Below are 17014 nucleotides of genomic sequence, written 5' to 3' on the forward strand. Positions count from 1 at the left end.
TGCTGCAGTTTCCACGGTATGCATCCGATGAAGTGAGCTGTAGCTCACGAAAGCTCATGCTCAAATAAATTGGTTAGTCTCTAAGGTGCCACAAGTCCTCCTTTTCTTCTTGGTGCAGTTTTGTTAAAGATGCAAATCTGAAACTGGCCACTAGCTGGCAGGCTGACATCTAAAATTCAGTTAAATTCTGCTGCCCTTGTAAACAGGAAAGCAACAGAAATATAGCTTTCATATATTTTAAGAGGCTTCCTTTTAGCAACACACAATGAGAATGCGCGCACAAGCTTCAAAAACATGATAGTATCTTAGTTTATTATGTACATTGATTTTTAGCAAAGCTAGCACTATCATGGAAATAACACAATTTGCTTTTATACCAATAGGCTTGAATGTCTTTCAAAGAAGTAAGGCTTTAATTAGTTGTTCCTTAAACTAGCTGCTGTCCTGCAGGAAAGGTTATTTAAATGATCAGCTAACATTTACTCTTTTTTTTTTTTCCCCCCGGATATTTTTTTTTTAATCGGAGGGACATAAACCATAGTCTGTGTTAGCCAGTGATAACACAGGCAAGGTCCACTATATTCTCTTTTACAGAGTATCGCCAGAGGCTACCTTCCTTTTTTAGGGAACAGTCTTTTCCTTTGTAGAAGAGAATAGAGTTGTCATGAATGGTTTTCCTAATGTAAGTGCCTTAACATGGGAATGCTTGGTGGATCCCAAGCTGGAAAACACAAACATTTTACATTGAAATCAATGTTTATTTCAAAAGCCAATTCAAAACAAATACTTTTACTATAAATTTTCCAGCTGAAACTTTTGTTAAAATCCACATTTTCCCATGGAAAATTTCTTTTTCAGCGCAAATACATTTTTCAGTGGGAAAATTTTTCAAACAATTTCAACCAGTTCTAATCCCTAGCAGGTTGGACAGATGGATGGACACATGCATCCACTTCTTAAAACATGCAGTTTGATATCTACCGTTGAATATTGCTTAGAATAATTTGCATTTTAATCTGTTATAGCAAGGAAGGCTTAGTAAATCAGGAGTAGTTATCTTACTGCAGTGAAGTGTATATATACTGTGTTAAATCTCTTGAATTCAATGACGATTGAAATAAATCAGAAATTGGAACAGTTGAACCTAGGCAAAACCATAAATGCTTACCATAGAAATTAAAGTTGGAAAAACTGATTGTCATCTTTTCCCATTGATTTCAATAGAGAATGAATTTCTTCCTGTCCTAATTTCTCTTGCTTTCTACCTGTTAGCAGGAAAATAATAGGCTTCGTGCAATAATAATCTCCCCTCTAGTTTAACTATATAATCTTAATTTTAAAAGACCATAATTCTGAAGCACATTCTGAAATTTTGAAAAAAAACTTGGAGTTTTCATTTATGAACATTCTTCCTGACTTTGCTTCCACTTGAAACTAAAATACCTTTTAAAATACTGAGGCCCAGTCCTCTAAGCTCTCTGGGCTCAGAACGTCCATTGGCGTCTGTGAGAATTCCACACAAGGATCAGGTTCTTAATGGGACTGAATTTACTGTTAGCAAAAGGGGCCGGACTCCAGGCAGTCACAGAGATCAGAACCCTCTCACCACCGCCCCTGGTGCCCAGCTAGTGTGCCTCAACCCAAACCTGAGAAGCAGGACTTTGATAGATGACAGTTATTCAATTTCTAGAGCTGTAGAGAGGAAGGAAGGTCCAGTGGTTACGGAGATAGTCTGGGACACGGGAAGCCTGGGATCAATACTGTGCTGCAGGCTCCTGTGTGATCTTCGGTAAGCCATTTAGTATCCCTATGTCTGTTTCTGCTGCCTATAAAAATGGCAATAATACCCTCACAGGGTGTAAATACATTATAAATCATAAATGCATTAAACATGGTGAGGTGCTCAATTACTACAGCAATAAGTGCGTTTAAGTAGCTAAAATAGACAGCTACCTAGGTCAGTCCTTGGTATCAGTCTGCTAGCAGGTGTGTTTAGTTGTTGTTGTTGTAAAATAGTACAATTAGTATCTAAACAGACCTAGGCTCAGCCCATCACTCACACAGGACAAAAAAAAACAAGGAGTACTTGTGGCACTTAGAGACTAACAAATTTCTTTGGGCATAAGCTTTCGTGGGCTAAAACCCACTTCACTGCATGCATCGGGTGGGAAATACAGTAGGAAGATATATATTTTTTCATGTTCTCTGTGTGTGTGTGTGTCTTTCTATTGTATTTTCCACTGCATGCATCCAATGTATGGGTTTTAGCCCACGAAAGCTTATGCCCAAAGACATGTGTTAGTCTCTAAGGTGCCACAAGTACTCGTTTTTGTTTTTTGTTTTTGTTTTTTTTTGCTGCTACAGACTAATGGCTACCACTCTGAAACCTGTCGTATAGGACAGTTAGCAGCCATAAGTTGCCAACCCTTTTCAGTCACTCCTGTTGTCCTGGCCTGGATTCGAATTGGCAGAGTGACCTAATCCATACAGCTTTATATCCCCTTTTCACTCCTCTGGCTCTGGTTAGAATAGAGTCTTTAAGCTAGACATAAAGATCCTCTTCAAAAGAAAGGAAAAAAAACTGAACCAAAAGCAGCCACATAAAATATGCAAAACACAATTGTTTGAGCAACTGTCCTTTCAAGATGACTTATCAGAAGCTTCAGTATTTATGTCTCCGTGGAAATGTCAACCTTTTATATTGCCTTGATTTAGCCTGAACAAACCTGAATAATACGTAATACAGGTGAATGGGAAGGCAAAAACCCAATAGCAGGGATCTGACAATTTTTTAAGAGAAAAAGAGAATATGCTATTTTCTAGATAAAAATAAAGTTTCCTCATCCACTCATGGATTTCTTTGAACTCATGTAAGAGGAATAATTCAGACAGTTTATTTAACATCATGCAATATCATTTTTATCCTTCTCTCAAATCAGTAGGTAAGTTACTTTCAGGTTTATCTGGTATATGGACGAGCACTGGTGAAGCATTGCTGTGGAACAGAGTTGTACTTGCTATTCCATCGGGCTCAACGTATTTCAGCTTCTGGCACTCACTTTTCATGGTCTGAACTTTCTTGTCATATATCTCAAGGCAACATTTTATGCTGTATTTGAAAATCAGATAGCTCAGTTCACTTACATTTAATACAATGCACAAGCACGAAGTCACCACCACAAAATAGAGGAAGACTTTCTTCTCTGTGGGCTTGGAGATATAGCAATCTACTGTATTAGGACATGGCCTCATGTCACATTTCACAAGGCGTGGCATATTGAATCCACCGTACAACTTGTAAAACAAAACTAGGAAACCAATTTCAAATCCTGTTTTGAAAATGAGGCTGATGAGATAAGTGCACAACAGTCCACCATTCATGCTTCCTGGGCTCTTGTAAAGTTTCTTTTTGTGTCGCTTTTCCCTGCTCTCTCGATAGGCAACATGGAGAACAACCAAAAGAGAAGGGGTGGAGACCATGATCAGTTGCAAGGCCCAAAGCCTGATCTGGGAAATAGGGAAGAAGTGGTCGAAGCAGACATTTTCACAACCCGGTTGCCTGATGTTGCACTCGAATTCCTTCAGTTCATTCTTCCAGACATTTTCTGCTGCCACAACATAGACAAGCAAGCGGAATATAAACACAATAGCCAACCAGATCCTGCCAATTCCTGTTGAATATTTATTCACTCCACTTAGGATGTCTCGCAGGAAGCCCCAGCTCATGGTTTTTTCTGAAGGAAGGACAAAATGCTGTAACAAACAAACATACGTTAGTGATTTTTGTTCTTTATCCAGATGATGGGAAAACAAATGCATCCAAGCTGAATCGTATTAATATAACTAGTATGTAAACCAGCCTAAAATAATTAGGGTCAAAGTGCTGTTCCTAGATTCACATGGCAGATTTTAGAACTGATCTTTGGTACCTCCTATGGTTGCTAATACTGAGAACAGTTTGACAGCAAGTGTAGGCGGGACCAAATCATGTTGGGCACCATATCAGACACCAAGGTTCAGCCTTGCTCTAAACATGCTATAAATACAAAGCAGGACTGTTCTTATTAACGTTAAGAGAAATCATAAAAATGTCCCAGGAAAGAATAGTTTGACTATTTAGGACCCAATGAGCTCCCAGGAATCAAGGCTAAAGCTACCATGTGCTCACCATATGATATAAATTGGGTGGGGGGGAAGGAGTATGGTGTCCATAATAGCATCCTCCACTCAGGCTGCAGGGGTGAATCTGTTCTAAGAGAAGCAGCTGCAATGACTATCATTAAAAAGTAATAATTTTGCTAACGGATCTCAGTTAGTAGAACAATAAATAATAGAACAAATCTTAATAGAAGGAAAAGCAGATCTCTTGGGTGTGTCTTGAATAATAGCAGTTGCAGACATTTTGATGGTGACCATTGCATATGAAAAAATTATGGGCCAAGAACATCCCAGGTAGTGGATGCATTTGGCTCCACAATTTGAAGCACCATGCTAAAGATAAGATCATTGTAATCTCTCTCCAATATAAATGGATGGAAAATCCTATTTATAAAAGTTTTGGTTATTTTTGTTTTGGTTTCATTTTTTCCCTCCTTCTCACTGTTCCATTTACAGGCTAATATGGATTGGGAGTTACTTCATTGTCCTTCATTACTCTTAGCTAAGCACGTTTGTATGCAAGAAAACGTGTCTGAAATCCTCCTCAAAGGTTAATGTCTATGTGAATGATTGAAATGAAATACTGCTCTGTAAAACAAGGATTAGGTTTCACCATAGGGAGTGTCACCTGGCCCATCTGTCAATATTTGCCAACAGCAAATCCATATAACGTCACCCAACAGCCTTTGTGACCCCTTTAAGCAAAGCCAAAATAAGTTGCATCTGGTAGGCAAAATGTATTGTCAAGCAAGCAAGCAAGCCTATAAAACCATCAACATAAGAGATGTTCCAAGCCCCAGGCTTCTTTTTGTCCTTTAAAAATGGTAGATTTAGTGCCAACATTCATCTTCTCTGCATTTGTGTTTAATTTATGTTCTGTTACATTCAGCCCCAGCCCCTATGCTTTATAGGGGTGCAAAATTTGTCATGCAGTTCAGCTGCTGTAAAAGGACTATATTTGTCTGCTTTTTATGGATCATTTGCATAAAATTAACAGGTTAATAGATTATAAGGCCAAACAGGACCACTGTGATCATCTAGTCTGATTTCCTATATAACACGTAGGACTTCCCTAAATTCCTACATGAACTGGGGCATATGTTTTAGAAAAACATCCACTCTGGATTTTAAAATGTTCAGTGACAGAGAATCCAGCACAACCCTTGGTAAATTGTTCCAAAGTACTTGGGGTTGGGGGAGTGGCACTATATGTGAAAGAAAGCACAGAGTCAAATGAAGTAAAAATCTGAAATGAACCAAACCATATCATAGAATCTCTAAGGATAGTAAGTCCATGCTTGAATAATAAGAATCTAGCACTAGGGATATACTACCAGCCACCAGCCCAGGATGGTGATTGTGACTGTGAAATGCTCAGGGAGATTAGAGAGGCTATAAAAATAAAAAAAAATAAAAATGGGGGCTTTCAACTACCCCCATACTGACTGGGTACATGTCGGCTCAGGACATGATGCAGAGATAAAGTTTCTTGACACCTTAAATGACAGCTTCTTGGAGCAGCTAATCCTGGAACACACAAGAGGAGAGGCAATTCTTGATTTAGTCCTAAGTGGAGCAGAAGATCTGGGCCATGAGGTGAATATAGCTGAACCGTGTGGTAATAGTGATCATAACATAAAATTTAATATCCCGGGTGGGGGAGGGGGACACCAAAGCAGGCCACTATGGTAGAATTTAAACTTCAGAAAGGGAAACTACTCAAAAATGAGGAAGTTAATTAAACAGAAATTAAAAGGTACAGTGTCAAAGGTGAAATCCGTGCAAGCTGCATGGAAACTTTTTAAAGACACCACAATAGAGGCTCCATTTAAATGTATACCCCAAATTAAGAAACATAGTAAAAGAACCAAAGAAGTGCCACTGTGGCTAAACAACAAAGTAAAAGAAGAAATGAGAGGCAAAAAGGCATCCTTTAAAAAGTGGAAGTTAAATCCTAGCAAGGGAAATGGAAAGGAGCATAAACTCTGGCAAGTGAAATGTAAAAATATAATTACGAAGGCCAAAAAAGAATTAGAAGAACAGCTAGCCAAAGACTCAAAAAGTAACAGCAAAATTTTTAAGTACATCAGAAGCAGGAAGCCTGCTAAACAACTATTGAGATGCTAAAGAAGCAGTCAAGGAAGATAAGGTAATTGCGGAGAAACTAAATTAATTATTTGCATCAGTCTTCAGGGCTGAAGAGGTGAGGGAGAGTTCCAAACCTGAGCCATTCTTTTTAGGTGACAAATCTGAGGAACTGTCCCAGATTGAGGTGTCATTAGAGGAGGTTTTGGAACAAATTGATAAATTAAACAGTAATAAGTCACCTGGACGAGATGGTCTTCACCCAAGAGTTCTGAAGGAACTCAAATGTCGAAATTGCAGAACTACTAACTGTAGTTTGTAACCTACCATTTAAATCAGCTTCTGTACCAGATGACTGGAGGATAGCTAATGTGATGCCAATCTTTGAAAAGGTCTCCACAGGCAATCCCAGCAATTACAAGCTGGTAAGCCTAATTTCAGTATCAGGCAAACTGGTTGAAACTATAGTAAAGAACAGAATTATCAGACACATAGATGAAAATGATTTGTTGGGGAAGAGTTAACATGGTTTTTGTAAAGGGAAACCATGCCTCACCAATCTACTAGAGTTCTTTTGAGTGGGTAGGCAAACATGTGGACAAGGATGATCCAGTGGACAGAGTGTACTTAGATTTTCAGAAAGGCTTTGACAAGATCCCTCACCAAAGGCTCTTAAGCAAAGTAAGCTGTCATGGGGTAAGAGGAAAGGTCCTTTCATGGATCAGTAACTGGTTAAAGGATAGGAAACAAAGGGTAGGAATAAATGGTCAGTTTTCAGAATGAAGAGAAGTAAATAGTGGTGTCCCCCAGGGGGTCTATACTGGGACCATAACTGTTCAACATATTCATAAATTATCTGGGAAAAGAGGTGGCAAAATTTGCAGATGATACAAGACTACTCAAGACAGTTAAGTCCAAAGCAGACTGTGAAGAGCTAGAAAAGGATCTCACAAAACTGGGTGACTAAGCAACAAAATGGCAGATGAAATTCAATGTTGATAAATGCAAAGTAATACACGTTAGAAAACATAATCCCAGCTATACATATAAAATGATGGTTTAAATTAGCTGTTACCACTCAAGAAAGATCTTGGAGTCATTGTGGATAGTTCTCTGAAAACATTCACTTATTGTGCAGTGATGGTCAAAAAAACTAACAGAATGTTGGGAATCATTAGGAAAGGGATAGCTAATAAGATAGAAGATATTATATTGCCTCTATGTAAATCTACTGTATGCCACATCTTGAATACTGCATGCAGATCTGGTCGCCCCTTCTCAAAAAAGATATATTGGAGTTGGAAAAGGTTGAAAAAACGGCAACAAAAATTATTAGGGGTATGGAACGGCTTCCGTATGAGGAGAGCTTAATAAGATTGGGATTTTCAGCTTGGAAAAGAGACGACTAAGCGGAGATATGATAGAGGTCTCCCTATTTACTACCACCACCTGGGTGTATGCTCAGTTCAGCATATGTTCCTCTACAAAGTTGGAGAACTGATTCAGAATCTCTGACTCAGGTAATGCAGGGGGGGCTCTTCATTATGCTTCGATGGGGCCTTGTCTTGCTAGGTTGGCTCAGATGCATGGGATGTCCCCTCACCGGGATTGGGGATCTCCCCTATTACTCCGATTAAGTATGGTGTCAGTACCACAATGTATTGGGCTTGGGGCCAGAGGTCTACTGCAGCCACCTGCTTAAAGTTTCAAGGAAGGCCTCAGGATCATCACTGGGCCACATCTTGTTTTGTAAGTCTGATGGGGTGGCAGCATGGGTGGTGCGTGAGTCTTCTGTTTGGGGAGGCTTACACGCGAGTGCTGGAAGCTCCCTAAAAATGGAGGGGTCCATTGGTGCCCGGGCTGTGGCCCCACCTCTCCAAGGCCCTTCCCCCACTCTGCCTCTTCCCCCAAGGTGCCCCCTGCCCACTTGCCTCTCACTCCTCCTCCCTGTCTCTTCCCCCAAGGCCTGCCGACCTGCCGCTCACTCCTTCCCCACACCTCTTCCTCTAAGGGCACGCCTGCCCACCCACCACGCGCTTCCCTCCGCAGCAGAGAGGAGTGAGTGGGGGTCTCAGGGAACGAGGCAGAGCAAAGGCGGAACCTCGGTCCAGGTGCCAGTGGCTCCCTCGCTTCTAGGGAGCTTCACTTCCAGGACCCCAAAGGTGACCCAGCACGCCTCCAAAGGAAGGTGACCCATGCCACAACTGCAGCATTTGCCCTTCTGCATGGCCAGCCTTTTCTGGGGAGACTTAGCCCCCGTAAGCCTCTTACACGTGCTGTTCATGGGTGGCAGTTGCAGCTAGGGCAGGGTTTGCTGGCTCTGTGGGAGCGGGTGGCCATAATATCATGACCACCTGCTGGACGAACTCTTGCTGCTGTTGTTGCTGCTGGGCCACTAGCGCATGGATCAACTGCTGCTGCTCATTGGCCATTTGCAGAAGCAGTTGTTGCTGCTTATGATGGTGGGTGTTTTGTTTGGCCATCGGTTTTAGTAGCTATTCCATTTCTATTTAGCAAGAGTGCGGGTTGCTTGAGGGTTTCTTTCTTTCTCTTTTTTTCTTCAATTCCCTTATGCCGGGACTAGGGCATCTACACGCATTCTTCACCAATCTGTAACAGGTGGATTGAAGAGCTGGACTGCCTAGTGGTTACAGCGCATGGCTCTCAGCCCCATGCTTGGTTGAGGAGCCTCAGTTTTTAAGTCCAGCGGGGCTAGGGGGACCTGGGCCCTCCCTCTCCACTAGGTCGCAGCCCAGGACCTGTGTACTTCAGCCCCTAAACAGGGGAGGCCCTCCCAGAAGAGACTCTAAATCCACTGCACTGAGTTACTTCCGACCAGTCTGTTTAGTATGGAGCATGGACCCTCTAGTCTAATTTGCTAGGCGGCTTGCTTCCTGTAGGGACCTCTCTTGTGTTGTGGATTGTGCCTTACCTCAGTCCCAAACTTCTTTGGGCGGGGCAGCTGCAAGCTGGGTGAAGGCAAGCCCCCCAATGTCTATGGGGTTCGCTCACTCAGTTACCTCAGATGCTGGAGACTCCTAGGTCCCCTTCTCAGTCTCCCTTTCCTGGAGAGACAGTGCTTACTCCCAGGTGGCTCCCTTAGCTGGCAGGCTAGTGACCCTTCCCCTCAGGCAGGAGGTAGCTAGCTCCTGCCTCTTCAACAATCAGCCCCAAACTAAGCCGGGACCCCTTTTTTTCTCCCCTCTACAGACCTGGCATTGACTGTTGGTATAACAGGCTGGGTCTTGCTTTAACCCTGCTGTGCTGGTGGCCAGTTTCTCTGCTTCATCACAGTTAGCATGCGGTGTGACAGGGCAGGATTTTTTAACTTCCTCTTCTGGGGAGAATGGGGTAGGATATATATATTACAAATGGAGTTTGAATTTATGGATCTTGTATATATTAATATTTAAATGAGCATATTGTATACAAATGAATAGTCTGTTAGCATACTTAGCCCAGATAAATTAAAGTGTCCAAATATAAAAAAATTATAATTACGAACATGTCTGAAATAATTAAAACAAACAGTAAAACAATAACTGCTATTGTCTAACATGCAACTAAGTCACTATAACTGTAAAACTATATCTCCCCGTGTGTCCAAGTAAATATTTTCTAAAGCAGCCTACACATTTTAGATATAATTCCCTTTGTCAGATGTAAACATTCTAACAGAAGGATTACAATGTAATGGTGTTTTCTGATGAATTTTACAGTTTTACTAAGTGCTATTAAGACACTAACATAAGTTAATATGAATGTAATCAGAGGATGAGATCGTGTGAGATTTCAAGCATGTGGAGTGAGGTTGTCCCCAAGTTCAAGTGTTCAGGAACAGGTTGCCCAAAATTGTGGAAGCCTATTACAGAAAGAGGTGAAATTGCATATGACACTTTTTCTGCTAGCCATGGATATTCCCAGTAACAACTAACATTGCACTTCCAATAACAATACAAATCAACCTTAAAATACGTCTTTTTATCCACTCTAAAGCTTGCCATGGGTTGGTAAAATACTCAGAACTAAGTAGTGCTGTGAGATTTGGTTTGACCTGATTTATATAAGTGCCAACCATAGTTATTTTTATTATTAAGTACACAATCAAAGGAGCAGCACCAGACTTCTTCTCTGACGTTAACCTTCTGGACATTATCTCAGCGAGACGTAACTGGGTATTTGTTTTCATTGTTCTTCGATAAAAATGATTTCTTCTCTCACTAAATGGTGTAACGCTTTCTTTGTACCGGTCTCCATACACATAATCTTGCGGCTGATTCCAGAGGAAGCCATAAGAAGCATGTAAATGTTTAGCTGTACGCCAAAACCTGGGCAGTGTGTGATAGCACACTCCAGTTTATGCAAATACTTGCTACATGCTGTCTAAGCAAATTCCATTTAACATTCAGACTTCTGTGTAGAAGCCAACTATCCCACGATATTAGACTGAATTATTTTCCCAAAATTATAGACATTTGCTGGGATGTTCTTTTACCTGTAGATCAATGTTGCATTTTAAATCCTCCACTTGTGTACTGGGTATACGTCATTTCATAGTTTAACACATGCCCTAATCTTTATCAGAGAAACCTGCCCATGTTTCCTATGTGTTTCCCCACCATTCTTGCTATAGATGTCTTCTTTTGTGCATGTCCAGCATCACCAGCTGGAAGGGGAGCCCCTGGCAGTGCAATTCCCATCAAAGCTAGAAGGGGGCTATAGGACAGACAACAAGGGCAGACACAGGGCCTCTATCTAGCTAGGCCAGGCCTTCATGTTCTACATGGATCTTGGAGTATCTGCTGGTAGGCCCAAAATCCCTTGTTCTGCAAGAGGAGGAGCAAATCTGCCCTCACAGGAAATGATTCCAGGGAAACAATGTGAGGGGGACTTGCAGCGTTTCCAGTCCCCTGTCCCTTTAATTTTTCTCCCTACTTTTTACTCGTTAGCTGTAGAGTCAATACAACTGTGGGAGAGTGAGCTGGAGTCTTCTTTGTCCCCTGCATCTTCAGTAGGATTGTTTGTTCAATTCCAGTCCAGAGTCTTAGTTGCTTAGATTCATTCTGGCTCTGACAACATGTAGAAGCGTGTGCTCAGCATAAACTGCTTAGGGCATATCTTAGGGCATATCTACCCTGCCCCTCCATTTGGACTATGGGAGTGTGAATAGCAGAGTGTTTGCAACCAAAGTGTTGCACTGTATCTCTCCCATGTGGGGGGATGAGGGCCCGAACTAAAAGATTCCTACTTCACATTAATGTAATCCTGTTTGACAAGGGAAGCAAGCTGACTAACAAAAAAATAAATATGGTCCCACTTAATAAAACACAGACAAGAAGATTAGAGATGTGCCAAGTAGGTTTTCCTTTTATAACATGAGGTAAATTACTCTCAGTCTCAGCCCTGGTCTACACTACAAGTTTAGGTCGAATTTAGCAGCATTAGATCAATTTAACCCTGCACCCATCCACACGACGAGGCCATTTTTGTCTACTTAATGGGCTCTTAAAATAGATTTCTGTACTCCTCCCCGACAGGGGCTTAGCACTGAAATCGACATCGCCCAGTCAAATTTGGGTTAGTGTGGACGCAATTCAACGGTATTGGCCTCCGGGAGCTATCCCACAGTGCTCCATTGTGACCGCTCTGGACAGCATTCTCAACTCGGATGTACTGGCCAGGTAGACAGGAAAAGCCCCGTGAACTTTTGAATTTCATTTCCTGTTTGCCCAGCATGGCAAGCTGATCAGCACAGGTGACTGTGCAGATCTCATCAGCAGAGGTGACCATGGAGTCCCAGAATTGCAAAAGAGCTCCAGCATGGACTGAACAGGAGGTACGGGATCTGATCGCTGTATCGGGAGACGAATCTGTGCTATCAGAACTCGATGCCAAAAGACGAAATGCCAGAATATTTGAAAAAAATCTCTAAGGGCATGAAGGACAGAGGCTATAACAGAGACCCACAGCAGTGCTGCATGAAACTTAAGGAGCTCAGGCAAGCCTACCAAAAAACCCAAGAGGCAAATGCCCGCTCGGGGTCAGAGCCCCAGACATGCCGCTTCTATGATGAGCTGCATGCAATTCTAGGGGGTGCCCCTACAACTACCCCACACCTGTACGTGGACTCCTGCAAAGGAGTCTCACGCAATAGGGATGAGGATTTTGGGGATGAGGAAGATGAGGAGGAGGGGGAGGTTGAAGATGGTGCACACCAGGGAAGTGGAGAAACCATTCTCCCCAACAGCCAGGAACTGTTTATCACCCTGGACCCAATACCCTCCCAACCTGGGCTCCCAGACCTTGAAGGCGGAGATGGCACCTCTGGTCAGTGTACCTTTGTAAATATAATACACGGTTTAAAAGCAAGCATGTTTAATGGTTAATTTGCCCTGAAGACTTGGGGTGCATTCATGGCCAGTACAGCTACTGGAAAAGTCTGTTAACATGTCTGGGGATGGAGTGGAAATCCTCCAGGGACATCTCCATGAAGCTGTCCTGCAGGTACTCCCAAAGCCTTTGCTAAAGGTTTCTGGGGAAGGCAGCCTTATTGCATCCTCCATGGTAGGACACTTTACCACAGCAGGCCAGTAGCACGTAGTCTGGAATCATTGCATAAGCAAGCATGGCAGCATGTGGTCCTGGTGTTTGCTGGCATTCAAGCAACATCCATTCTTTATCTCTCTGTGTTATCCTCAGGAGAGTGATGTCATTCATGGTCACCTGGTTGAAATAGGGGAATTTAATGAAGAGGACATTCAGGGGTGGCCATTCCTGCTGGGCTGATTGCCTGTGGCTGAAAAGAAATCATCCCCGCTGTTAGCCACACGGTGGGGGGAGGGTGAAGCAATCATCCCAGAGAATTGGGTGTGGGGGGATTTAGTTGGGTTTGTGCTGCACGTTAACCCAAAAACATCAGCCCCTCCTTTTAAATGGCCAATGTGTCTTTTTCGATTTTAATCTCCCTTTTTTCCTCCTGCAGCTGCAAATGTTTCAATTCTGCGACTAGCATATCCATCCCAGAGGCTAGTGCAGATAAGAAGGCGAAAAAAACATGCTCACGATGAAACGTTCTCTGAGCTCATGCAGTCCACCCAAACTGAAAGAGCCCAGCAAAATGCGTGGAAGCAGATAATGGCAGAGTCCAGAAAAGCACAAAATGAACGTGAGCACAAGTAGCAGGAGCAACAGGAGAGTAGGCAGGATCAAAAGGAAAAGTGGCGGCAGCATGATGAAAGGAGGCAGGATGCAATGCTGAGGCTACTGGAGGATCAAACTGATATGCTCTGGCATATAGTTGAGGTGCAGGAAAGCCACAGACTACCACTGCAGCCCCCGTGTAACAAACCGCCCTCCTCCCCAAGTTCCATAGCCTCCTCACCCAGATGCCCAAGAACACTGGTGGGGAGGCTCTGGGCACCCAACCACTCCACCCCAGAGGACTGCCCAAGCAACAGAAGGCTGGCATTCAATAAATTTTGAAGTGCAGTGTGGCCTTGTCCTTCCCTCCTCTCCCATCCGACCCGGTGCTTCCCTCTGCCCCCACCCCTCCTGAGCTACCTTGGCAGTTATCCCCCTATTTGTGTGACAAATTAATAAAGAATGCATGAATTTGAAACAACAATGACTTTATTGCCTCTGCAAGCGGTGATCGAAGGGGGAGGGGAGCTGGCTTACAGTGAAGTAGAGTGAACCAAGGGGGCGGGTTTTCATCAAGGAGAAACAAACAGAAGTGTCACACCGTAGCCTGATCAGCCATGAAACTGGTTTTTCAAAACTTCTCTGATGTGCAGCGCACCCTGCTGTGCTCTTCTAACCACCCTGGTGTCTGGCTGCACGTAATCAGTGGCCAGGCAATTTGCCTCAACTTCCCACCCCACCATAAACGTCTCCCCCTTACTCTCACAGATATTGTGGAGCACACAGCAAGCAGTAATAACAATGGGAATATTGGTTTCGCTGAGGTCTAACTGAGACAGTAAACTGCACCAGTGCACTTTTAAACGTCCAAATGCACATTCTACCACCATTCTGCACTTGCTCAGCCTATAGTTGAACAGCTCCTAACTACTTTTCCAGGGTGCCTGTGTATGGCTTCATGAGCCATAGCATTAAGGGGTAGGCTGGGTCCCCAAGGATAACTATAGGCATTTCAACATCCCCAGCGGTTATTTTCTGGTCTGGAAAGTAAATCCCTTGCTGCAGCTGTTCATACAGGCCAGAGTTCCTGAAGATGTGAGTGATATGAACCTTTCCCAGCCATCCCACGCTGATGTTGGTGAAACATCCCTTGTGATCCACCAGTGCTTGCAGCACCATTGAAAAGTACCTCTTTCGGTTTATGTACTGGCCGCCTTGGTGATCCGGTGCCAAGATAGGGATATGGGTTCCGACTATTGCCCCACCACAGTTAGGGAATCCCATTGCAGCAAAGCCAGCCACTATTACCTGCACATTTCCCGAGTCATTACCTTTGATAGCAGCAGCTCAGTGATTGCGTTGGCTACTTGGATCACAGCAGCCCCCACAGTAGATTTGTCCACTCCAAATTGATTCCCGACTGACCGGTAGCTGTCTGGCATTGCAAGCTTCCAGAGGGCTATTGCCACTCACTTGTGAACTGTGAGGGCTGCTCTCATCTTGGTATTCTTGCGCTTCAGGGCAGGGGAAAGCAAGTCACAAAGTTCCAGGGAAGTGCCCTTACGCATGCGAAAGTTTCACAGCCACTGAGACTCATCCCAGACCTTCAACACTATGTGGTCCCAACACTCTGTGCTTCTTTCCTGGGCCCAGAATTGGCGTTCCATGGCATGAGCCTGCCCCATTGCCACCAGGATGGCCAAATTGCCAGGGCCAGTGCTTTGAGAGAAGTCTGTGTCCATGTCCTCATCACTCTCGTCACTACGCTGCCGTCACCTCCTCGCCTGCTTTTGCAGGTTCTGGTTCTGCATATACTGCATGATAATGTGCAGGGTGTTTACAATGCTCAAAACTGCCGCGGTGATCTGAGCGGGCTCCATGCTTGCCGTGGTATGACGTCTGCAGGAGAGCAGAGTTGCAGGGAAAGAGGTGGTTGGATGACCAGTTTTGCAGACCTACTGCACCGTCTGCTGCCAGGACACAACAGCTGAGCAGGCTGCATGCTTGCCGTGGTATGAGACAAGAGCAGCCGAGCACAGTTGCAGCAGAAGCAGCCCAGCAAGACCACCAGGAGAGCAGAGTGGCAGCAGAAGCGATGGATGACGACGGTCATATAGAGCAGAGTGGCAGCTGAAGCGGCCATTTGATGATGACGGTTTGCAGTCCTACTGCAGCGTCTGCTGAAAGCAGTATGGCGCCCGCACGGAAAAAAGGAGTGAAACAATTGCTTGTCGTTGCTTTCACGGAGGGTGCGGCGACTGATGACATGTACCCAAAACCAACTGCAACAATGTTTTTGCCCCAACAGGCATTGGGAGCTTAACCCAGAATTCCAATGGGCGGTGGAGACTGCCGGAACTGTGGGATAGCTACCCACAGTGCAACGCTCCAAAAGTTAACGCTAGCCTCGGTACTGTGGACTCACTCCGCCGACTTACTGTGCTTAGTGGGGACACACACAATCGACTGTATGAAATCGCTTTCTAAAAAATCAACTTCTATCAATTAGACCTAATTTTGTAATGTAGACATACCCTCAGAAAACCAGGTTCTGCATTAACTGCTGTGAAAACGGCTCATAGGTCAAGTCATCATTCCTACAAAGTAACTTAAGGAATCCTCCCAAAGGCAGTGCAGGAATTTTAGGAGGTGTATTGGAACAGAGTAAAGAAAGCCTACATTTCTTGTCCTATGAATATCTATGCTGCAGCTCTTTGCTGGAGGTGGGAGTAGCTGGGGAATCAGCACTTTTGAAAATCAGGCCACTTATGGATTTAGGAATCTATCTTTAGGCCCTTGCTTTCGAAAATCTCTGCCAGTGTTTCCATATCAGGGAGTGCCTACATACAAACTGGGACTAGAAAAAATGTTTCTTACACCCTGCCCCACCAATCCTACACTGAGAACAGGCTGAAGAAAAGCACAATGGAAAGACCTGTCCAGGGAGAAGTGGGGATAAGAGCTTGGAGGGAACTCTCAGACACCCCTTAGGCAATGTATAGGCCCCAATCTACTGAAAGAGCAAAGAGGAGGAAGAGTTTAAATCATGTAGCGCTGATATAGAATAGATACTGAAAAGGGTTTTAGTTAATGAAGACTTACTTACATAGTTACTTGATTAAATGCTCCTTTGGCTGAAATGAGACTTTTAAATAAAGTGACTGTGGAACACACAGCTATACTTTCTGGAGCCATTAATTCCCAATCAACAAGCTCTAGGCAACAAAATGTCAGTGTTTTTACATCTGTAGTCTTCCCTGTGACACTGGCTGAGTGTCCATGGGACAAACTTCAGCTGAGCAGGTCTATAGAGTGACAGAGCTTGTTTTGTGGCATTTCTTGGGGTGACAGGCAACATTTCTGCCCAAAGGAGACGGAAATGTGTCCTTAAAAGGAAAAAACATGTTTCTTTTATGCACGATTGCTGCTATATGGCAATGTAGCTTTTAACTGTTGCTCAGGTTGATACTGTACAATGCCATTCATTCTTCAAAGGCTTAGACTTTGAGATTCAGTAGATGAGACAGACAGAGATTCAGTAGATGAGAGGGAGACAGTAGACTTCCTGATGGAGCAGTACATGTGAGAATGACAAGCAGCTATAGGGAGAGGGGTTGGGAAGGCCAAGCAT

General features: G+C 43.7%; 1 protein-coding gene across 2 annotated transcripts in view; it reads right to left on the reverse strand.

Moving 5' to 3' along the window:
* Positions 1–392: 392 nt before the first annotated feature.
* Positions 393–17014, reverse strand: part of GJB7 (gap junction protein beta 7) — a 45582-nt gene continuing 28960 nt past the window's right edge. For both annotated transcript variants that reach the window (XM_073336620.1, XM_073336619.1), the window contains exon 2: positions 393–3753. In XM_073336620.1, the coding sequence (XP_073192721.1) occupies positions 2920–3726 (807 nt within the window). In that variant the 5' untranslated portion in view covers positions 3727–3753 and the 3' untranslated portion in view covers positions 393–2919. The remainder of the gene's footprint in view (positions 3754–17014) is intronic.

This window comes from Lepidochelys kempii, chromosome 3 (assembly GCF_965140265.1).
Source record: "Lepidochelys kempii isolate rLepKem1 chromosome 3, rLepKem1.hap2, whole genome shotgun sequence".
In the NCBI taxonomy this organism is placed as follows: domain Eukaryota; kingdom Metazoa; phylum Chordata; order Testudines; family Cheloniidae; genus Lepidochelys; species Lepidochelys kempii.